The 23142-nt window shown below is 36.2% G+C and overlaps 7 protein-coding genes across 14 annotated transcripts in view; 4 read left to right on the top strand and 3 right to left on the bottom strand.

The window, feature by feature from the left end:
• The window catches only part of LOC111466881 (glutamate-rich WD repeat-containing protein 1), a 21924-nt gene extending 8387 nt beyond the window's left edge, over nt 1-13537 (top strand). The window contains exons 3-14 of the mRNA XM_023111560.1: nt 9824-9942; nt 10056-10219; nt 10686-10764; nt 11067-11249; nt 11345-11443; nt 11701-11866; nt 11957-12063; nt 12141-12280; nt 12361-12433; nt 12772-12887; nt 12969-13086; nt 13199-13537. Coding sequence (XP_022967328.1) covers nt 9895-9942; nt 10056-10219; nt 10686-10764; nt 11067-11249; nt 11345-11443; nt 11701-11866; nt 11957-12063; nt 12141-12280; nt 12361-12433; nt 12772-12887; nt 12969-13086; nt 13199-13333 — 1428 coding nt within the window. The 5' untranslated portion in view covers nt 9824-9894 and the 3' untranslated portion in view covers nt 13334-13537. The remainder of the gene's footprint in view (nt 1-9823; nt 9943-10055; nt 10220-10685; nt 10765-11066; nt 11250-11344; nt 11444-11700; nt 11867-11956; nt 12064-12140; nt 12281-12360; nt 12434-12771; nt 12888-12968; nt 13087-13198) is intronic.
• LOC111467247 (GATA transcription factor 21-like) lies at nt 1111-2620 on the top strand. Of its 2 annotated transcripts, none has more exons than XM_023112103.1 (3): nt 1111-1373; nt 1573-1971; nt 2089-2620. In XM_023112103.1, exons 1-3 carry the CDS (start codon nt 1173-1175, stop codon nt 2425-2427), a joined length of 939 nt encoding a protein of 312 aa, XP_022967871.1. In that variant the 5' UTR covers nt 1111-1172; the 3' UTR covers nt 2428-2620. The 2 variants fall into 2 exon arrangements, with proteins under 2 accessions (XP_022967871.1, XP_022967879.1); XM_023112111.1 differs by having other exon boundaries at nt 1112-1373; nt 1597-1971.
• On the top strand, nt 4181-6861 carry LOC111467730. Of its 2 annotated transcripts, XM_023112767.1 has the most exons (3): nt 4181-4407; nt 5081-5151; nt 6303-6861. In XM_023112767.1, the coding sequence occupies exons 1-3, from the start codon at nt 4281-4283 to the stop codon at nt 6396-6398; spliced, it is 294 nt and encodes a 97-aa protein (XP_022968535.1). In that variant the 5' UTR covers nt 4181-4280; the 3' UTR covers nt 6399-6861. The 2 variants fall into 2 exon arrangements, with proteins under 2 accessions (XP_022968535.1, XP_022968528.1); XM_023112760.1 differs by lacking the exon at nt 5081-5151.
• Nucleotides 7317-9194, bottom strand: LOC111496965 (clumping factor B-like). The gene is made up of 4 exons (XM_023147559.1): nt 9182-9194; nt 7719-8257; nt 7574-7656; nt 7317-7503 (listed from the first exon to the last, which is right to left on the bottom strand). Exons 1-4 carry the CDS (start codon nt 9192-9194, stop codon nt 7317-7319), a joined length of 822 nt encoding a protein of 273 aa, XP_023003327.1.
• Nucleotides 13538-13856: 319 nt separating the features above from the next.
• LOC111471903 (PRA1 family protein F2-like) lies at nt 13857-16599 on the top strand. Of its 5 annotated transcripts, none has more exons than XM_023117592.1 (3): nt 13967-14087; nt 14119-14230; nt 16102-16599. In XM_023117592.1, exons 1-3 carry the CDS (start codon nt 14060-14062, stop codon nt 16355-16357), a joined length of 396 nt encoding a protein of 131 aa, XP_022973360.1. In that variant the 5' UTR covers nt 13967-14059; the 3' UTR covers nt 16358-16599. The 5 variants fall into 5 exon arrangements, 4 of the variants coding, with proteins under 4 accessions (XP_022973355.1, XP_022973360.1, XP_022973348.1 ...); XR_002715293.1 differs by lacking the exon at nt 13967-14087 and adding an exon at nt 14651-14763 and having other exon boundaries at nt 14106-14230; nt 16102-16210; XM_023117583.1 differs by lacking the exon at nt 13967-14087 and adding an exon at nt 14406-14560 and having other exon boundaries at nt 14145-14230; nt 14651-16599.
• A 1062-nt stretch (nt 16600-17661) lies between these two features.
• Nucleotides 17662-18799, bottom strand: LOC111470573 (cytidine deaminase 1-like). The gene has a single exon (XM_023116113.1). The coding sequence runs from the start codon at nt 18686-18688 to the stop codon at nt 17807-17809; it is 882 nt and encodes a 293-aa protein (XP_022971881.1). The 5' UTR covers nt 18689-18799; the 3' UTR covers nt 17662-17806.
• A 1088-nt stretch (nt 18800-19887) lies between these two features.
• LOC111472286 (tetraspanin-2-like) lies at nt 19888-21903 on the bottom strand. 2 transcript variants are annotated; one of them, XM_023117938.1, is made up of 2 exons: nt 21320-21898; nt 19888-20284 (listed from the first exon to the last, which is right to left on the bottom strand). In XM_023117938.1, the coding sequence occupies exons 1-2, from the start codon at nt 21815-21817 to the stop codon at nt 19973-19975; spliced, it is 810 nt and encodes a 269-aa protein (XP_022973706.1). In that variant the 5' UTR covers nt 21818-21898; the 3' UTR covers nt 19888-19972. The 2 variants fall into 2 exon arrangements, with proteins under 2 accessions (XP_022973706.1, XP_022973715.1); XM_023117947.1 differs by having other exon boundaries at nt 20193-20605; nt 21320-21903.
• Between the last annotated feature and the right edge of the window lie 1239 nt (nt 21904-23142).

Consider the following 23142-nt stretch of genomic DNA (forward strand, 5'->3'; position numbering starts at 1 on the left):
AAAAAAAAAAAAAAAACTATATATATATATATATATATTTACACAATGAGTTTGAAGTTTAGTTTAGATCGAACTTAAATTTAAAAATGTTTTTATTTTTATTTTGAGTTTAGAATTTTTAAATTTTTTAATTAGTTTTCAGTTAATTAATTATTAAGAAATTATGATGTGAAATTTTATAATTAATTTCAAAACTAATTTAATTTAATTATTTCAAATGATTTAATAGAAAATTAACACAAATGAAAAAAAAAAAAAAAAAAACTTAAAACTCAAAAAGAAAAATCTTGAAATTTATGAATAAAAAAAACGAAAAAATAAAAATAAATAAATAAATTTTTAACTCAAAAATCAAATAGGTAAAATTGTAGTTTTCTTAGACCAAAAAAGATATTTTCCCATAACATTGTACTGAAAAATAGAATCCTCCGTAAGAATCCAACAGAACTGTTTGAATTAATAAAAATGTGCCCTATCTTCAATTTTTAAATTTTTTAATAACACTCTTAAACTCTAAAAAAAAAATAAAAATATTTAAAAATATTATTAAAGTTTTAAAATTTATAAATAAATAAATAAATAAAAGGAATGGGTATGGAAATGGCGTTGAATTGGCCCCTTCTCTCTGGCAGCATTAAATGCTATTTCCCTTAAATCCCTAATGTTCTTTCATCCACTGCAAATAAAATGTCAAAACATTCCTGTCACGCTCTCAACTATTCCTCTCCCATGCTTATCATATAATATATATATATATATATATATATTTTATATTTTTCGTGTACGAATACCTCTTATCTTACTATAATATCTCTCTCGAGACCAGGACTGTTCATCACAACAACTAGAACGTATTTAACTAAATAAGCTTATCGAGTTTAATTCAAATTTTAACCTTATTTAAAATATAAAAAATAAATCAAATAGAAGATTAAAAAAAAATAAAAAAAATGGAGAAATTCAAAATTTTGAATTGGGGTCTGTGTAACAGAATGCCACTCATTCAAATTTCTGGCTCTTGTCTTCTTAAGTTTTGTTCTTTGCTTTGTCTTGAAAGGCACGTGAATGTCTCATTTATTAACCCTAGGCCCAGCTTCCCTTCCCTTCCCTCCCTTTTTAACTCCCTTCACCATTGCATCTCCTCCTTTGGGTTTTCTCTTCTCTTATCCGCCATGGCTCCGCCTTATCGAGACTCGTTTCCTTCCAATCACGACAATCTTATTCGCTACCCTTCCTCCTCCTCCGATCGTCATCTCTTCTTCCCTACCACACCGCTCGACTCTTCTCCCTCCTCTCCGCTTTCTTTCCCGCTTTTTCCCGATCTCCATCGTTCCAACCCTGATCATCCTCACTCGTTAGGGTTCCATCACCAGGTATGACATGATACTCACCCTACTCATCGCACTAGGGCGACTATCAATAAGAGTGTGTTTGTTATGACTTTCATGACCCGTGATTTAAAATTCTTCGTATATTTGAATTGATAATCGAAAAGGGTTTTGAAATTTCCAACATCCCTACAAATTGGAAGAAACCCTTTAATTGTTTTTGTTTTGATTTTATTGTTCATAGGAGGATGGTGGGTTTATGGGCTGTGAGAATGATCAAGTTCATGAAAGCAATCAAGAAGTGGAAACTGGCCTAAGCTTTACAATTTGGAAGAGTGAAACTTCAAGCAATGATCATAACCATAACGATTCGGTCAAGTGGTCGTCTTCTTCCTCTTCTTCGTCTTCCAAGATCAGGTTGGTTATAAATTATAACCAAACCGAGACGCTCGCCAAGACGATCGATGCCCACCGGAATTTCCAAGATCTCAACCCGATGTCACCGTCACCGTCACCATCCCCGTCTGATCAGACCAACAAACGAAACGCGTTAAACGACGGCGGTGGCGCAATTATCAGAACCTGTTCCGATTGCAACACCACAAAAACTCCCCTTTGGAGAAGCGGCCCAAGAGGTCCCAAGGTAAATTCATTATATATATATATATATATATATATATATTTGTTGGGTTGCAAAATTGAATGAATTTCTAGGGTTTGTAAAATTTGGAGTTATATAATATAATACCAACTGGTGCAGTCATTATGTAACGCCTGCGGAATCCGGCAGAGAAAAGCAAGACGAGCAATGGCGGAAGCGGCGAACGGCGGAAACCCGACGGCGGTAGTTTTGAAAACAAACAAGGCAATAATAAAACCAGCGGCGACAATGAAGAGAAAACACAAAGAAGTGGTCGCCGCCACCACCGCCACCACCGCCGCTGGGGGTGGAGGTAGAAGGAAGCTTTGTGTTGAAGATGTGAAAATGGGGAGGCGATTGAACGAGATTGCTTCAACTTACCAACGAGTTTTCCCGCAGGATGAAAGAGAAGCTGCCATTTTGCTCATGACTCTATCTTATGGGCTTCTTCATGGTTGAATTTTATTTTTTATTTTTAACTTATTATATGTTTTTTTTTTTTTTTTTTTTTTTTTTTTTTTTTTTTTTTTTTTTTTTTTTTTTTTTTTTTTTTTTTGTCCTAGTTTATGCCCTTATAGTTAAATGCTCATGCATTTTGGGAATGGAAAGTTTTCAAATAATTGGAATGAAAACGTTGAGGAAATTATGTATTTGTATTAATTAGTTTCATTTAATCAGAAAATTTCGTCCAAATTAACCTATATTACTACTACTTAGACTTAAATAAAATTATATTTTAATCGTGGGAGGAATATTTTAATGGGTTTTGATAATAAATAAATTAAAATAAAAAGAGTGGCAAAAGTGTAAATAAAATAGAGTGGAAGGATAGAAAGGGAAAAGGGTAAGAAAACAATAATTGAGACGATGGCGATGATACACAGAGCTGGAAAAACAGCTTTTGTTGTTCCGGTTATGTAAAGTCGTCTCCATATCACCAAATTCCGCCCTCTGCCCCTAATGGTCCTCTCATCTCTCATCTCTCTCTCTCTCTTTATTTTTAGTTATTTATATATATATATATATTTACTTTACTTTTAAATTTATGACTATTTAGTCATTAAATTATATAAAAAAAATGAGAGTTTAATGATTTATTATATATTTTTTGAAATATGTGGACTGAACCAACATAATCTTTGAAATTGAGGGTTAAAACTGTAATTTAAACTTAATTAGAGATGGATTTGACGAGCAACTTTGTTACTGACCATGTGTCACTTTATCTGTCTTGAGTTGTTTACCTGGATGAAAACTAATCTCTAAAAGCTAATGTCTGTCCTTTGTTCTCTTTTGTCTCTTAATCACAAAAGGAAGATTCATCTAAAGAGGGACTCACGTTTGATCAGCTAGTTGGTGAGACAATAGTTTACCAAGACAATGATTAGTACCTAGTTCAAAAGGACAATCAACTACGCTAAGACTGAGACACGACCCATACTTCTACAGGAGGCAACAATGAGGAATTTTTTGCAATGGGTGAAGGCTTGATAAGCAATGTCGTGTGGAGGTAGAAGGGATGCGAGTCGTGAACTTATATTCCTAGAGAAGATGCAATGATGGTATTTGGGGAATAAACTTACTTAATAATATGAACCATTACAGTTCTCACTAGAAATGAATGCGCACGTGGTTAGTATATATCATTGAAATGATTAAATGGTCTGAGATGGAACGAAACTCTGTTTATAAGTGTATGAAAGTTTTTTCATAATCGACGTGTAATTGGGAAGTACACAAAGAACCATATCGATTTATTTTTTATTTTATTTTTTGTTAATCACTCATGGAAGTGAGATTATTGCTGTTTGTTGTTGGGAAAGGCATCCTTGTACTTCAAATACAATGAAAAATAATTCATGCCTTCGTCAAATACCTTAACGTCCTTTTTTCTATTTATTTATTTTTTAATAACAAATAATTGTCAGTGGTCCCTTGTCCAAGACAAAAAGATGCCGACAGAATTTACAAAATAATTTGTCTTTTTAAAGTAAAAATAATAATATGAGATATATACATGTTGGTACGAAAATTAAAAGCATAAACATAAATAAATAAATATAAATTTAATTTAAAATATATATATATATATTTTAGGAAAATAAATACATTTTAAATTTAATTTGAATATAGTTTTTATTATTTTATTTTATTCCCCAACTTATCACCATTTTGGTATAATTTAAAGAATATAAAAGGGCGGCAGCATAGTCTGAAAATTGGGATTTTAGTACAAGGGGGCGTTGCTTGGCGCGCACACGAAGACCGAGTCAAAGCTGCCATCGCCAAGCTACCCAATTTCGCCACTTTCAATGGCAGACCCACGAGCATCACTGTCATCTCTATCTTCACCGCCGTCTTTGCCTCCCAATGATCAGCTACCCAGACGCTTCAAGGTCGTCTGGCGCGTTCTACTGATCTCCAATTTCGCCCTTTCAGGTTTATTCTATAATCTCCGCCTTCTGCATTTTCGTTTTACTCGCGTTCGTGATGGGGCGTCTTTTTTTTAATCCCAATGTTGATTGTTAACCTCCCCAGATCTTCGAACTTGAAATGATTCTGAGAGATGTGAAATGGAGTTTGTGATGGAAAAAAACTGTGTGTTCAATGTTTTAGTTCTGGCACGCAAGGTGTTTGATGTAATGACTGAGTTGAATTTCTTTGTGTGGTTATGAAATATGTTGCTAATTGCTATTGCCGCGGTTTCTTGGCGGAATATCCTTGTTTGTTCTGTCTAAATGCTTCTTTTTCGGCAAGATTGTTGTCAATAGTATTAATTAACACTCCATGTTCCAGCCACATTAGGTAAAGTGGACGCTTTCTTTTATTGAGGGAAATGTATATGTACAAGCAGTCCTATTGAAGTTGTTATTCCCTGATCTTTATGTTTTAATTCAAAAGAGAAGATTGCTGAGAAAATGTGTCGATAATCTACCATGGCGTGATACTATAGCCACCGTAGCGTCGTTGCATATGCATAGACTGATAGAAGTTAGCTAGTATGAAATTGGTCTAAGTTATTTCTTAGTTCTTCCAGGTTCTGCACCTTCTCTATGCTCCACTTATATTATTGAACTTTACTTGTTAGAGTTTGACTCTTAGCTACACACAGGGATTTCTTCTAAGATATGGGGTCATTCGCTGTTTATGAGGGAGGGACATGCATTAGGATTTTCGAGTATGGTAAGCTTGAAAATTAAATTTGTGATATTCCACCCCGAAGATACCTGAATCAAAGGGCGTAGGAATGCTTGTTCAAAGTCGTGATTCCTCCATTCGATTTTGAGAAATATTTTCATTTCTATTTATAGAACATCTCAAATCAGATACATAACCAATTAATGATTCATGAAAGCCGTTTTTCTTTTAGATTGTGATATGTTCAATTCACGTCTTACAAGTTCTTTTGAATTTTCAAATTAATGTTTGAGGAACCTTGCTTCAAGAGGAGAGAAAGAGGAAGATATAGTCTCTCCATATTCTCATTTAAGCAAGGTACAACCTTAGATGATGCCTTTCTCATGTTGTCCATTGGCTCGAGTTAGTCGAGAACTAGCTTATTGATGAGGCGATAACCAAGATCAGCTATTCAATTTTCATTTCCGGATGAGCCAGGCAAAAGTTACAAGTCTTGAGTCTGGATTCTTAATCCAAGGGTACTGCAGGGATTTTAAAACATCTCAATCTCCTTGCTCTGATTCCTTCCTTGACATAATGAATTTTTTTTTGTTGTCACTTCCTTTAGAAGTTATGCTTCCAGTTTCATTTTCAACGCGGTAACACGTTGTAAATCTCTGGATATTGATCAGTATGGTGCATTTCCTGTCTATGGAAAATCTTTTGAAATCACTTCCTGAGCTCTATGAAGAATATTCCATATCCAATTAGAATTTTTGAGACAGAGTAAATAACCTCGCGTATTTTATGCAATAGAGGCAAGAGCATATATATAGCCACTTCATGATACATGTGTCAAAGTATTAGTTATACAAAGTATTTTCAAAAGAATTCAGAGGATTTTGAACACAGACATTGTTATTGGTTCGATCGCTTCGAGTCAGCTCATTTCAAAGCCTCTTTGGTGTTATCTACAACTTTTTTGATGGTTTTATTTACAAGATATTTTCTAAATTGGAATGCTTTTATCCTTTGTAACTTTATTTTCGTATTCTTTGATCCCTAACTCTTTTCATATCTTCAATGAAAAGTTTTTCTAGAATTTCAGTAGGAGGAACATTTACTGCTGCCACATGACAGCATTTAGTTGATTTTTAACTCAGACATGTGTTTTCAACATTTACTGCTGCAACTGATGTGTATTTCTTACCTTGCAGCCTACATGTTTGCAAGTGCAAGGAAGAAAGATTTGGGGCAAATGGAGAGTGATGAAGCAGAAAAAGATTTGGGTCAACTGGAAAATGATGGAATAGAAAAATGCAGTGATAGTGAAATAATGGAAATACCCTCAACGTTTATGGTGGATACCACTGGCATAGTTACAGAGAACATCCCGGAAGATCAGCACCAAAAACCATTCCATTGGATTGTTGATGGTTGGAGAGAAAAAACAGGTTCGAGTAAAAAATGAATTGGTAGGTTAGAAGCTGATTCTTGAACGGCTCAATGTTCATCCTCTCAAAACTGATTTGATTAGAGCTCATCCAGGTAAATATGTTATTTCAGGAGACTGATTCTTGTAGTGAAACCTTCATTAACCCGGATATCTTCTTGTAGAACTTTTACAGATTTGATTAACTGTTTAATGACGATTCAAGAGATAATCTCTGCTCTCTAAAGTTTGATTCAATGTTTGTATTTCATATTTTGATTAATTGGGCTGTTGTTGATAAACTAGTTGTATCTTGTGTTTTGGTTATATGTGTTGTATTTGATGCAATATCTACCACTTCAACGAAAGAATATATATTTAAGAATGAGAAATAGAATTGGGATCGAAGGTTCAATTTTCATTGATATTGTACAATGTACCAACAAATACTTATAAATAGGAAAAATATAAACTAATTAAATCTTGAAAATAAAATAAAATATACTACTAATCAAATCTAACTGATTACGAACCTATGAAATATATTCCCTAACTAATATATTTTTCAAATATTAAATGATTATGAATATCATATATTCTCTAACTAATTCAAACTAGAAATAAGTTGCACTAAATTCTTACCGTTTCCCTTAGTGCAAGCTTATTTCTCAATAACTTCGAGAGCCGGCATATTTCTCAATAACTCTGAGAGCCTTACGAAAAACTTCAAACTTCACTTTGTTTCCCTGTTAACAGCTTGCCTTCTTGTTTGTTCTTTAGCCGCTTCTCCTTTTCGCTTTCATAGCTCATTTTGCCTACGCTTTTTCTTCTTCATAGCGGCAGGCATTTCTGTGCTCTCTTCTTCAACTTCCTTTTCAGCTGATGCATCAGGAGGAGTTACAAGGTCAGGTGGGTTCTCAACTTTGGCCTCTTGTGAGGAAAGAGGAGGGTCGGCTGGTTTTGATATAGCAGACCCCCTCTCGTATCTAAGTAAGAATCTTATCCAAATCATCTTCTTCTTGAGACTTGGTAGCTTTTGTTGTCTGTCCATCTGACATTTCTTTTTCTACCTCTTTATCAAAATCCTTGGTCTTCACTTCTTGATTGAGGTCCTTGCTTTCCTTACACTCGTCATCCAACTGAACTGAAGATTTTAAGAGTTTTTGTCATCCATCCCATTACCTTGTTCTCTTTCACCAACCAAACTGTTTTCCAATTTGTCACCTTCGTCAGTCACAACATCACGTTCATCCTTAGAACAATTCCCCAAATCAATCGATACATCCCGACTTTCTGATAAATCAGCATCATCACTGCAAGCTTCTCTCTCTTTAGCCACATCCATGCTCTTATCCAACGACTCAGCCTCTACCACGACATTGCATTTCTGAACTTCGTCTAGATTCTCACTTTCAACCTCCCTTTGACCATTATCAGACTCCAAATGCTTTTCTTCAACCAATTTATCTTCACTCTTAGGAAACGATTCAGCTTCACATCCAGTTTCCAATTTTGGATATGGTTCGGGTTCGGGTTCAAGATTCGGTTCAGGTTCAGATGCAAGCGCAGTTTCAGGCTCTAGGGAAGGACAATTTACAATCATTGGACTCTTTGAGTCCCATCCACCAGAATGGGTCAAAAAACACTCTCTATCTGCGGTTCTTAATTCAGAAGATTGATAGTCTAGAAATTCACCTTCATTGGGGGACTGCTTGCATGAAACCGCAGAGCTCCCGGATCCTGGAGAGCATGCAAAGCTGCAAACATGAACAGTAGCGCCCCTAGAAGCTTCCTGGTCAACCTACAATTCTAACAAATTGGTAGTTTGATCCAAATCTTCGGAGATGAGGAAATCATCAGCCTCAAAGGGGAGGAAAAGACCGTCAAGATCGTCAAAGGTTAACTCGAAATCTTCATTTTCGTCAAATCCCAAATCCAAGGCCGTGAAATAAACACAAGGGTCACTAGGGGTAGCAGAATCGGCATTGGAGAAAAAATAGAGTCCAGAGGCGGAATTTGGAGAGAATCAAATTCAGAAGCGTAAGTAGTGGAATTAGAATTTTGATCTGTAGAGACATCATCTTGATATACGACTGAAGTCACGTTTGTTGGCTGATCAAGAACTTCAGTGGTTAAGCAGTATTCCCAAATTGGATTTGAAGAATTTTTACTTTCATGTACAACATTTGATTCCTACATTTTTACTCGGCAATTTGGCTTATTATGGCCTGGCTTTCCGCAACGATGACACACCACTTTCACCTGACAATCTCGTTTAAAATGGTCTGGTTTTCCACACTTGTAAAAGCTTTAAATGACTTCTTCAACGACTCCTCACTTCTGAATTGATTCTCATTGCTTGATGAAGATTTTGAATGAAAATTCTGTCTCCTTTGATCTTTGACATAGAACACATCTTCTGACTTTATGGAAAACTCTTTTCTTAATCAAGGCTTCCCGATTGGAAAGAAGATTCTCCAGTTCAATAACTGTAGGCTGATTTGCCCACTCTTGTATTGAGGAAATAAAGGGCATAAAATCTTTTCGTAATCCACAAATAAGATAATGTCAACATCACTCACTGGCTCCTCTCAGCACCTAATTTTGAAATTTCAAAACATATATTTTTCACTTTAAAAAAATATTCTTCAACAAAAAAATTACCTTGAGTTACCATAGCGAGTTCAGTCTCTAGAAATTGCAATCGAGCGGTATTTTTCTTAGTGAACAACTTTTGAAGTGTTTCCCACACTTGCTTTGGTGACTTTAAATCAAGAACATGATTCAATATACTCCTTGCTAATCAAAGTTCGCAAGGTAAATAAGGCTTTTCCGCATTTTATCTTCCATTGTCAGCGTAATTCTGCATTTTGTGGAGTATCTGTTGGAATTTCAGTGTCAATCGCCTTCAATTAAATCCCACAAATCTTGCCCTTGTAGATAAGCTTCCATGCATATCTTCCAATAACTATAGTTATTGCCAACAAACTTTTCCATAGCTATACACATAGAAGCACTTCCATCATTCATTTTTTTGAGTAATAATATCAAACTGTACCAACTTAGCTCTGATACCAACTAACACAATATTTATAGATATGAAAATATTATTACAGATTTAAGAATAAGAATATTAATTTTCATGAATGTCCCTATTTTGTAGCGAGATTTAAAAAAAAGAAAAAGATCCGGTTTTTTTTCAAAAGATGTAAATTCCTTCACAAACCCTAAACGGTTCGACCTAAACCCAAAATCGAGCCGAATCGATTGCCACCCTTTTTAAGGATTCCGGAGCAAAACCCCTAGGAGTAGAGGGCGCTGCTAGACTGAGTTTCTACCCCCAGCTTTCCTACCGGAGAGATCACCCCGACGTAACAATGGTTCGGAGCATCAAAAACCTCAAGAAAGTCAAGAGAAAAAGCAAGGTGCAGTTTCTTCCAAACCCCTATCCCTTCCCTTCTTCCAACTCCGATTCTTCTATCCTATGAGCTTTGGGAGTTTTCTAACCTCTGAAAATCGTTTGTTCGTTCGTTCGCAGGGTTCGAGGAATGGGGCTGGAGCGTCTTCTTCCTCAGTACCGTCAATGCCCGCAAAGGTCTGGCAACCGGGGGTGGATAAGTTGGACGAAGGAGAGGAACTTCAATGTGACCCCTCTGCATACAATTCTCTCCATGCCTTCCACATTGGTTGGCCCTGTTTGAGGTATTGTTAATTCTTTCCTTACCTGTCGTCTTTGATGTTCGAGTTCGAACATGATGGTTGAAATTTAAGTTTAGCTCTAGATTAATCGGAAACGTAGATTTTGGTGAATTTCTCTAACCAACGTTGGAAAATCAAAGGGTTAAGTTAGATTGTCATTTGTTAATTTCGTTTGCCCAACTGTTAACTTTTTAGGATTTTCAGCCTGTTGTGGCGACTGAGCTATTGATGATTGGATTTGGTGTAATGTGTCGAAATTTAATATTTCTGCTTGAGAAACATAAAGTATCGTAGAAAAGCTTGGTCTCTAAGGGATGGTTTAAGCATTATTTCTCTTGAATATTTGGGAAAGTCATAGCTATTCCAGTTAGTCTATTTATATATTTGGCTCTTTTTACTTTCCAGGACTTTAATGGTCTCATTATTTAAGGATTTAAATTTACATTTTGAATTGTTTTTATGTTTATAGCTTCGATATTGTTCGTGACTCGTTAGGCTTGGTGAGGACAGAGTTTCCACACACTGTTTATCTTGTCGCAGGGACTCAGGTGAGTTTGACTAGTGGAAGAACCTTTTATCATGTCTGAGTTGTTAATTCTTTTCCGGAATAGGACAAGAGGTGTCTTTCTTATTTTGAAATATGGTATTCTGAGGACGTACACGTTTTAATGGGGAATGGATGTATATTTGGTGATCTTTTCAGAGAATAAATTGGTTAAGCTAAATATTTATAAAAAAGGGACTTGTGCTTTCTACTACAAGATTTTCAATGCTTTTATTGCTTTTACCAGCTCGTCGTTGTTTTCAATTTAAGGCATTATTTCAAGATATTGTGGTATTTTGTTTGCAGGCTGAGAAAGCTTCATGGAATTCCATTGGAATATTTAAGATATCTAATGTGTCTGGAAAGAGACGTGAACTATTGCCCAATAAACCAGAGACGGATGATGCTGACATGGACAGTGATAGCAGTGACAATGATGAGGACAGTGAAGATGAGGAGGATGGTGGATCTAAGGCACCAATTTTGCAGGTATTATGTTAAATTAACAGTTTTTTCTTTGCTACCTGTTTATGTATCTTACTATGATTCTAATGTGTTTATATTCACTCTTTTTTCATCTACAGCTGCGTAAGGTAGCTCATGAAGGTTGCATAAATCGTATACGTGCCATGCAGCAAAATTCTCATATATGTGCATCTTGGTCTGATAGTGGCCACGTTCAGGTTAGACTTGATTTATACTCTCTAATTCTCGAGTTTGTCCTTGTGTCTTGTAATGCTTCAAGAACGATTACATGTACCTTTGATTTTGTTTATTTTTGCAGGGAGAGTTTCAATTCTATTTCATTTTATTCTATGAAAAATTACCATGCTTTTGGAGTGAACAAAAAGTTCCTATAATTTTTAAAACTAGGCATTTCCTATTCTCTTTAGCTTTTTATATAGTTTTTTTTGTCTGTACATTTTTTCTGGGTATGCAGATTTGGGACTTCAGCTCGCATCTCAATACTTTAGCCGAATCAGAAGCTGAAGTTAGCCAGGGAGAATCTTCAGTTTTTAATCAGGCTCCATTAATGAAGTTTAAGCACAAGGATGAAGGTTATGCTATAGACTGGAGTCCACTTGTTCCCGGAAGGCTTCTATCTGGTATGCATTTGCCTTCTTGCCATGGAAACCAGAAAACTTGATGACTTTTGGTGGCTGTTTTCTATTGATACATTTTGTCATCTTTGCTAGGGGACTGTAAAAACTTTATTCATTTGTGGGAGCCTTCGTCTGGCACTTCATGGAATGTCGATGCCGCTCCATTTGTTGGACATTCTGCAAGCGTTGAAGATCTGCAGGTATACTGTAATTCTGAACTATCACATTTCCTTCAAAAAAATTAATTCTGGCAACTGCTAAATTTGAATTTATGCAGTGGAGTCCTACAGAACCTCATGTATTTGCCTCCTCTTCTGTGGATGGGAATATTGCAATATGGGATGTCCGTTCAGGGAAGTCTCCTGCCGCCTATTTTAAGGCACACAATGCAGATGTGAATGTTATTTCTTGGAACAGGTAGTTATAAGTTCGGTAACCTCTCCGTCTTTGTTTCGTTTTTCTTTAATGTGGCTTATGCAGTTATATTATGCCATTAGGCTCGCTAGCTGCATGTTGGCATCTGGCTGTGATGATGGAACATTTTCTATTCGTGATCTCCGATTGCTTAAGGTAAGTCTGTTAGACTCAAAGAAAACTTAAATATAAGCACGTGTGCAGTTTACACCTTACAAGCATATGTTCCCTCCACAAACAACACGATAGAAACCACATAGCTAAGGTATATTGAGATATAAAAGATTAGGGAATTATACAATATTTACTTGCCTCTCCACAGAGCCCAACCTTTCTATTTATAAGGAACTCTTTATGCAATATATCTTGCTAATCACTATATTATTGCAGGCAATTAAGTCTCGACACTATACCGCCTGTTTATGACTTGTCCTTCGTACCTGTAGAAAGTGTTGCTGTAACAGTTGTCATTCTCTTTCCTCTGTTATTGGCAGGAAGATGATTCTGTAGTAGCGCACTTTGAATACCATAAACATCCCATCACGTCCATAGAATGGAGTCCACATGAAGCCTCCACACTGGCAGTGTCATCATCCGACAACCAATTGACGTAAGTCTCAACGAGAAGTTGATGAAAAGATTATTGTGTTCCCACGTCACTAAACTCGAATTGCTACAATTTTTGAACCAGAATATGGGACCTCTCTTTAGAGAAGGATGAGGAAGAAGAAGCTGAGTTCAAAGCAAAAACCAAAGAACAAGTAAATGCACCTGAAGATTTACCTCCACAACTTCTATTTGTTCATCAGGTACCTCTTTGCATCTTCCATTTTTTTTTTTGGTACTCTTTTTAACATAAGCATGCGTCTGTTATGTAAATCGACACATGTGATGATCTCAAATCTTCTGCTCACTCACCAGGGGCAAAAGGACTTGAAGGAATTACATTGGCATGCTCAGATTCCAGGGATGGTTGTTTCTACTGCTGCAGATGGTTTCAATATTCTCATGCCTTCAAACATTCAAACTACTCTTCCTTCTGATGTTGCTGCTTGAAAGTTGAGATGAACGTCCGTTTGTTTCTTTACTACTGGAGCTGTGAGGTTAACTGTTCATGTTTTACCTAAAATTTGCCCCCACATTATAGGAGTGCCAAACTTCTTTTTTCTTTTTCCTTTTTTTTTTTTTTTTGGTTAAGGAAAGTAAGTATGATGTGTATTATATTTACAATTAAGGTTGAAAGGAATTTTGTGTTCAAAATAAGTATTCCAACTTTTGTTTTCTATTCCTGTTGTTCAAAAGAAGTCTGTTTTCTCTTTGATGCTTTAATATTTCTTTAGTCTGTGAATTCTGTGGTTTCATAGGTTCATTTGCTTATAATTTTCTCTACAACAAGCTTCAAAACTAAGAGATAAATTAATATCAACCAGCAGCTAAATTTTTAAATTTGCTCGATTTTGTTCCCTAAAAATTTAAATTACGTCCATAAACTTATAAAAATCCAATATATATATATATATTTGACGAACATATGAAGCTGTAGAGGAGACGAACTTTAAAGCCGAAAATTCAAGGAGAAGCTGACCCAATTCTCATTCTTATTGGGCTTCTCTATTTTCGTCTTCCTCGCTGCGAATCTTAAAAACAAATGGCCATTGTTTTGTTTGTCCACTCCCCATTTCTCTGCTACGAATTAGTGAGTAACCACCATTTCTGTATTTTGTTTTCCTTGAAATATCAGTCGATTTCTTCTTCTTCTCATTCTAGTAGCGATTGCGAGGAATGGCGAGCTATCTATATCTATGGAGGAAGCACGCAGGTTATGTCTAACACCAAGTGGGAAAGAACGATTCTCTGGGACATGATCGATCCGTATAGGCCTCCGAAATCGTTTGCGCCTTTGGTTACAGTACAATATATATTGGCGCTGCCATTACCGATCAACTCTACAAGGTAATTTTGGTAGTGTCGCGTTCAATTATTTTTCTTCTCATGCAATTTATGGTTTTACTTAGCATGTGTGGCAATTTCGTGTCATTTTGATTCTATTCAATTGACGCCGAAACTGTGAATTAAGCCGATTGAGACATCGATGAAAGGGAAGTTGATAACTCCATTGTTTATATAGGAAGGAATTGATGTTCCTTGCCATTTGGGAATCTGGAAGTCATTCTGCGTACACCCATGTCACCCAGTCTAGGTTTAGGTCTAAATTTTGTTTTGAACATTGAACTTGGATGTTCATTGCGATTTGGGAATCTGGAGTTTAGAGCGGGTTTAATGGTAGCCTTTTTTGGATTGTTCTTTCTTGTTGTTCTTCATACTCCCATTTTTATGCCCTTGTACCTTCTTCAATCCTTTTAAAATGTGCAGGAGAAGTATTGGGAAGATCACCCTGGGTAAGCTCTACCTTCAATGAAACCATAGTTTTAGAAGTGAAAGCTCAAGCACTCGCCATTCTCCTCCTGGTTCATACTTGAAACATGGTATGGTAATCTAATTCATCTTAGTGCTTTTCATTGTTGAAACTCAACATCTCATTCATCCTTCATATCTCAACAACGCTCTTAAAGCATGAGCGGCACAATATTGGAGGATTATCCTCAAGCCAACTTCTATCAGTCTCTTTGGACTTTCCCTTTCGAAGTAGAAGTTTCCATACCCTTTGTTTTATTCTTCTCCCCAATCGACGTGGGATCTAAAACTACCTGCAAGAGATTGTTCATCCTTCATATCTCAACAAGGCTTTTAAAGCACGAGTAGCACAATATTCGAGGGTTATTCCCAAGCCCACCGCTAGCAGATATTGTTTTCTTTGGACTTTCTCTTTCGAGTTTCCTCTCAAGGTTCATAAAACGCGCTTGTTAGGGAGAGGTTTCCACACCCTTCAAAGAATGTTTAGTTCTCCTCCTAATCGATGTGGGATCTAACACTATCTGCAAACTATCTGCAAGAGATTGTTAGACTTATAAAGAAACAGATCCTAGTTACTGTGTCCTAGAGGTTAAGAAATCTAGGCTGAGAGGCACTGCCATATTGATGACCCATAAGGGTTAGATAGCCCGTTTAGATTATGAGTTTCTGGTTTCATTCCTGATGTTTCACTTGACAAAAGTATTGCTAAATTCTGGTTGATGAGAAGAACACAAATTTTATTCGTATTCTTAATTTAGTTGTTTGATATGAACGTCTGGCTTACATAAAAAGTAGTTTCCATGGGGGAAAAATACCAGTCTGTAGCTTCCATATCTGTTTTGGCTGATGATTTTACAGTTCAAACATTAGTGGCACATAATATTCTCTGTTTTTAGAACAAAGTATTTAGGCTCTGCCAAAAATGGTTCTTTTTAACCTCTCTCTCTCCCCCATATATGGCTATGGTTTAATGGCGCCTTCAGCCTTCTCCCTCTTTCTCTCTCACCTCCTCTTCCCATCTTCCCACCTTTCCATCTCTCTAGCAACAGCCAAATAAGAGGGAATATGGCAACGTATGGAACAATCCCGACGGAGCCAGTCCCTTTATCGAACCTGCATTCCACTTCTCGTGCAAGAGAGCGCATTGCGTCGTGCCTCGGCACGCAAAGGCCATGGATGGAGATGATCCAGCTTCAAGACCTGACCTTCCCCGCATCCTCTAAGCAGCTAATCAACAGAATTAAGAACAATGCAGAGTTCTTCTGGACCAATTACATTCTCATCATATTATTCATCCTCTTTCTAAGTTTGCTATGGCAACCCATCTCATTTATGGTCTTCATCATCTCATTGTTGGCTTGGCTGTACTTATATTTCTTACACGACGAACCCTTTGTAATTCGGGGCAGGACGGTCGACGATCGATTGGTGATGGTGGTCTTAACTTTAATCACCGTTGCATTGCTTTTCTTTACACATGCAACTAAAAACATTATAATTTCTATGTCCATTGGGGTGGTGGTGGTGTTTGTGCACGGAGCATTGAAAGGGAGTGAGGATATTTTCTCGTTGGATGAAGAAGGTTTATCAGAATGTGCAGGTGGAAGAGGTGTCATCAAGATGCCTCTCAAGCACGCTGCCTCCGCTTCTTTCTCCCTATCATAGAAAAAACAAACAAACAGCGCTTTATTTTATGGCTCTTGATGTTCTAAAAGGGAAAGGAGTTTGAGTTTCATGTTTTTCCTTGTAAATTTTGTTGTTATTGTTCATAATTGACTCCCTGGGTTTCATTGTACATTAGCTTTGCTTGCTTTTGATTAAAATCTCTGTATTTTTTTAACATTCTGGAACATACCTTTTGTGTAAGAACCTAAGTCTATCGTTAGTAGATACTGTATTTTTTGGGCTTTCTCTTCTAAGCTTCTCTTCAAAGGATTTAAGACGCATCAATTAGGGAGAAGTTTTCACACCTTTATAATGAATGTTTCGTTATCCTTAATTGTTTTAATTTAGTCTCTCATATCGATTAATTTATTAGAAAGACGTCTTGAAAAGGATTTGAGTTATAATTTATATGCTTATAACTCACACTCATGGACCTTGAAACAAACGAGCCATGAAGAGGTGTTTGGGTTTACGGGTTGAATTTTGGCGGGTTTGGTTTAAGAATTAGAATCCATATTTGTCTATTGGGTTTATCAAATTTAGCGTTTAATAGGGAAACGATAGTATTCCAAACCTATTCTCTCAAACCCATTCATTTTCATAACTTTTTAAAACTCGAGCTATCCAAACAGGTCGAAAATCTTGACTCACTGATCTAGAAATATTTTAGAACCTTCAAAAAAAAGACCTAAAAGTAATGATGCTTTCGAAAGGCACTTATTTTGTAGAATCAATTGAAGTGGATAAACAAACGATCCCCCACAGAAGTTGCAAAGTATAGTGGATTGGACCTCTCCATCCCACCAGCCAAAATTCGCCGCCGTCAACCTCCACCTTCCGACCATTTACTCCGCCGCCACATCTCATTCTTCTACCTTTTCTTTCATTTTGATTCTCTCGGTTCTATACCTCTTATTTTGGGCAATTTGAATTTTATATGAGAAAATTGTATTTAATTCTCCGGAAAAGATAAGAGGATTTTTGTCTAAATTTTTGTGACCCAAATATATTTAATCATAATTTTAAAAAATAAAATCGAAAAATAATTCTCGGTTGAATCAAGATTACAATGATTATAGAGTGTCTTTTCTTTTAAGAAATTTTAAGAAACTTTAATATGATGATATGGGTCACAAAGAATTGATTTAAGATTCATATTATCATAATCCCTTTATCTTAAATTCTTAATTAAGCGTTGATTAAAATGATGTCAAAGGAATTTTTAATTTAATTTAATTTAATTTTATGATCCAAATTCATCTCGGCCTAAATCATCTCGGAAATTGTGATCCAAATTAAAAAAAAAAAAAAAAAAAAATGATGATCCATTAATTTCTCTGCGGAAGCTTTTAAAAGCCATTGAAATTCCGAAATCGTCTTTATTAACATGCACCAAACACTTCAGTTTCTTCTCTAATGGAGGAACCTCCGATAATTTCTTCCGCCCAATCACACGGCGGCGATACAATGAACCACTCTGAATTCACATACTGGCGAGATTACCTGCAGTAACAGCCTTGCTGTGTGTTCTTGCTTCACCTCCACGCCCTCCTTCTCCACCAACACGGCGGCGACGATTTTCTCATACCCTTCACCACCGCCGGAGACGTACGCTATCACCGCCGCCTGTACCGGCCCCATACTCGGATTATACGCCGCCGATTCCATGTACGGTCCTTTGTAAACTCGTCCATCGGCGTCCATCACCGCAACTCCTGAAGGACATTTACTGTACGGCGCGTGAGACACATTCGCAGCGTTTAGGGCGACGCTTTTGAGTTTCTCCCAATCGCCATTATGATTTCCGGCGGATTCGTCCGGCAGGGAAAGGCCGTTAAATCGAGGTTCGAGAATCAACGGAATGCTCTTATCAAGAAGGTCGTCGGGGCCAAATCGATGGGGGAGAAGTTCGGGGAGAGGAACGTAATCGTTCGATTTGGAACAGGATTCGATTGAGGAGACGAAGATTTCGATCTCGGCAGCGGCGCGAACTTCTTGAAGAAATTGGCGGCAATGGCCACATGGCGCGGCAGAGACGGCAAGGAAATTGAGGCGAGATTCATCGTTGAGAGCGAGATTCATGACGAGAAATTGTTCGGCGTGAACAGAGTGATGAAGAGGAAGGCCGGGGAATTCAAGATTCACTCCAAAGAACACTCTGCCGGAGGATCCGAGTCCGACGGCGCCGACGTGGAATTTAGAGATCGGCGGCCGGGCTAAGCCCTGCGCCGATTCGACCAGAGATGGAAGAAGCAGAGGGATTGCGATGCCTGATTTTTTCGCCATGGATTCCGCTTCTGATGCTTCGATTACGAACCTAGGTCCGTCCATTGCCGGCGAAAATGGCGGCGGCGGTGACGGAGAGGAGGAATAAGAGTTCGTCGGAGTACGGGGCGGAACTGATGAGAACGAATACTAGATGAGAATATAAATAGATTTTTATTTTGGATTTTAAATTATTATTATTAGAGTCGATGGACGAAAATTCATAGAAGGAACTATTAAAGGTGTTATTTATTTATTTCAGAAAATTGAATTTTTTTTTTTAATAAAAAAACAATTATTCCCAAAAAAATTGGAATTAAATAATTTGGAGATTTTAAAATATTTAATTTGTATGATAATAACGTAATGTAAATTTCATATGAAATAAAACTAAATAAAAATTAACATTTATTAAAAAATAAATTAAACTCTTAATTTTAATTTTTTCAATCGATTATTTTTAATCCTAGTTGGAGATAGCTTGTTAGCATTTTAACTTAGCTATATTTACCTACCCAGTAATGGATCCCTCGTGTAAATGAGATCCATTTCTTACCATTCTTTTTAATCTTTTTCTTTTCTTTTTTTAAATAAGGATAATTATTCAGCAAATACAAATCAACCACAATTATTGATCGACTCATTATTTTTTATGGGAAAAAAACACTGAATCATTAAGCATTAACAGCCTATCACAAACTTTAACTTCACAAAAGTAATAATAATTTTTTTTTTTTTTTGGCGGTTCTCCCGCCTCCAAGTTCCTGATGATTTAATAAATGATCTTCTTTATCTCGCATGATCCTGACGAGTCTTGTAAGATTAACAACCGTACTAGCATTCTTTGTGTACAAGTATGATGGATTGATGGTATCATAATACACCTATCAATCATTTGATTCATAAGATGCTTCCAAATAATTGGACTTCTCTTATTGGTTCACTTCAAAAGTTAGCTACTTTCACACGAATCTCTAACTTTTAGGCCTCTCTTAATATTATAAACATAATGTCTTTATTTATTTTAAATGATCGTGCGTATGTGTTTTAGTTGTAACTCATGTAGTTACTCGAGAGAAATATAAGAGAATCGTAACATTTTTTCTGAATGTGAAATTTCTGAGAATCCAACTATTTGACGATGTGTTTATATCTGAATTCCCTATCAATGTGAAATTGAGTTAAATTTGTATTTTTTTTAATTAATACTCTTATGGTAACTAAATTAAAAATATATGCCAATTTAAACATAGTTCTAACACGTGGTTAATTAAAAGGTTACAGGAACTAACAACATACATGAGCATTGAATTGGAGGGAAAATGGGGAGCGTTTGGATGTGGGGTTAGCTCAAATCCACCCATGTTTATACCGAACAGAGATATTCTGGATTTGCGCATTCTTATAGGCGGCACAGGCGACGAGATACACGAAAATCAGAACCACCACTGCGACGATGAGAACGGCGTTTGCCTTCCGCCACTCCTGGCGGAGGTTTCCAAGCAGCCCCGCCTTGCAGCCGCTGCAATCGTAACAGAGTCGGGTCCTCTCGTTGCTCCACATCAAGCAATCCGGGTCGGACGTCGGGTTTTCCGGGTTTACCCATGTCGTCGGGGTCTCGTAAGTGTATCCGCACGCCGCCGGCGGTTTGCAGCAGCCTGACTGTTGAAATATAGAGGAAGATAGGATGAGATGAAATCGGATTAGGTTTTATTGGATTTATTCGCTGAAATCCTTAGGGTTTTGGATTGTTGTTCTGCTTTTGTGATTCGAATAATGTTTTGCTTTTGGTGTCTAAATGGGGTGAGATTCCTTGAAAAGCATTGTTCCGTTCCTGTTTCTAATTCCACTTCCGAGATTCGATCGAACCTTCTTCATCTCCATCTTCATCTCCATCTTCATCTTCATCCCAAACTCCTTTTTCTTTCTGTGTCTCGGAGTTTCCATTTCCATGTCCCCTTCACAGATTCCGTGAAACCAGTTCTTCACGGATTTATCTCTCTCAATTAATTACAGTTTTGGAAAAAATAACTTAGCTAATGTTTTTGTTTTTATTAATTTAAAAATATTTATAAACTTTATACGGTTATTACTATTATTATTTTTTTACCGTAAGAATATATTATAATAATTAGTTAGGAAGTATATCTTAGATATAGATAAATAGTTAATATTTTTATTGAAGTTATTAGACAGTATATTTTATTTTATTTACCTTACTTAACAAATTTACAAGATTTAGTTAATTATATATTTTTTTACTCTTAAATATTAGTTAATAGTTTATATCATATTTTAGTTGTAAACGGAGATTACACCTTCGATCCCAATTTTATTGGGGTCGAGTTGGGTTTAGTTATTTTTTAGGCTCAGTCTAATTGTTCAAGTTTCAAACTATTTTTTATTAAATAATGAACTCGAACTATAAATTCTTTAAATTGGGTTGATTAACGTGTTCTAGTCATTTAATATTTTTAAATAAAAATAAAATGCTAGTCACATTTATTTGTTTATTTTCATTCAAAAATCATGCATAATAGTGTTATTATTTATTTTTATTCTTTAATGTTAAAAAGTTAATATTTCTTTTAGACCAAGTATTAATTTAGTAGTATTTTTCTCTCAAAATATATTCTAAAGAATAATGGTTAAGAATAAGGGTAATTCATTTTAATAATAATAATAAAGAAAACTTGCCTGAAGTGGGGAAATATCCGCCGCGAAAAACTGGTGGGCCGAGGAAAACTGCCGATCCAGCTTTGGACAGACATCGGAAACAGCCAAACACGTACGCACGTTCTGCCAACTTCCGGAGCTAGTGACGTGGTTACGGAGCCATGAGGAGTAACCGTCGAGGCGATACTCCTGGAACTGGCTACCGGCGACGGGATGGCTGCCGTCGGGGCGGGTGACGGTGAAGGCGATGACAAGGAGAATGAGAAGGAGGAGGATGAGGAGGGCCATGCAGAAGAGGTAGACAGCCAAGAAACCAGGGCGGTTGCAGTAGGCGCCGACGAAGCCGATGAGAGAGACGAGGAGGAGGAGGCCACCGAGAACCACAACCGGCCACCGGAGAAGCTGGACACACTCGTTGTCGGGCTTAGAAGCAAGCCAGATTCCGGCGGCTATGACGGGGATGGAACTTAGGAAGATTAGGAAGTTCAGAATAGCTGTTATGCGGTTGCTTACTGCCATGGTCGCTTTAGAGATATAGGGCCGACAAGGTCTATGCTGTGGTTCAAGTTTGGGAGGACTGAAATGGCTCAACCAACATGGGTGAGTTTTTATAACAACAGAATCTATTTTATTTTTTAAAAATATAACTTCACGCTTTTCCATATTTTCTTTTTTTAATTTTATGTAATTCAATCAGTTTTTATTGTGTCCATAATTTAAATTTTAATAACATTTGTTCCATATCAAATCAATGTCAATAACAATATTAGTATAATTTATTCAATTTTTCATAAATAGTTTAGGTGTAATTTGTGCAAATTTTAAAAAATAATATAAATATATATTATAGTATGACATCCGATGTACTTATCGATTTCAGGCTTAAGTTGGTGTTGATAACCGACATGTCGATTGGAATTGATAAGTTGTAATCAATTTTAAAGAGGATAGAATAGTTACACCAACTGATCAACTACACTGGCCGATTGGGTTTGTTCGACCCCAATAACCGGAATCATTCTCAAAAAATTATTGCATTTTTCTTTACCAGATAAAAAATTTAGTCTCTACTAATTTTTATATGGTTTGATAATTTTTTAAAAAAATATTATAGGTATAATTATAATTTTGAAATGAGAGAGAGAGAAAATTTGTAATTTAATTGCATTAAAAGAATTCATCACAAACCGCCCATAGTGCATGGCGATATCACGTGCTATTGCCGTCGGCTACAGACCCCAAAAAAGGTGAACCCGCGGTTTAGCCGAAACCGGAATTGTTTCGAACAAATCGCCTCGTGAAAAATGATAGTCCTTTCCGGTTCGGTCCAATGAGTTTTCCCAATAAGCTCGAACCGTCGTGGCCGTCCACGTGTTGAGGTTTTATTGGCTCAGAGATGATTCCAAAACGTGTTTAGTTTTTATTGGTTCATCGTGGGCATCGGAATTCGTTCGCGTTCAATTTTAGCCTATCGAAAACATTTAAATAACATTTTTAAAAATGCGCGAGAATCTTTTTTTTTTTTTAATTATTTTTATTTATTTATTAAAACTTAATTAGGTATTCCACAATCGTTTAAAGTTTCAAAATTTTCAATAATACATTAATTTTTTTAAAAATAACTAAAAAAAATATTTGAAAATACAGTAACATTAATTTTAGATAAGAGCTTTATTTAAATTTGTTAAGAGTTTTAAAAATAGAAAATTAATAACCTTCAAAAATATATTTAATTTTTTTATTAAAGAAAACTTATATTTAAAATTGAGAATATATTTGTGATTTATAATGTTCCATATAGATTCATTTATTACAAACTAATCTATATTTGGTAACCTATTTAT

This window comes from Cucurbita maxima, unplaced genomic scaffold (genome assembly GCF_002738345.1).
Source record: "Cucurbita maxima cultivar Rimu unplaced genomic scaffold, Cmax_1.0 Cma_Scf00002, whole genome shotgun sequence".
Lineage (NCBI taxonomy): Eukaryota > Viridiplantae > Streptophyta > Magnoliopsida > Cucurbitales > Cucurbitaceae > Cucurbita > Cucurbita maxima.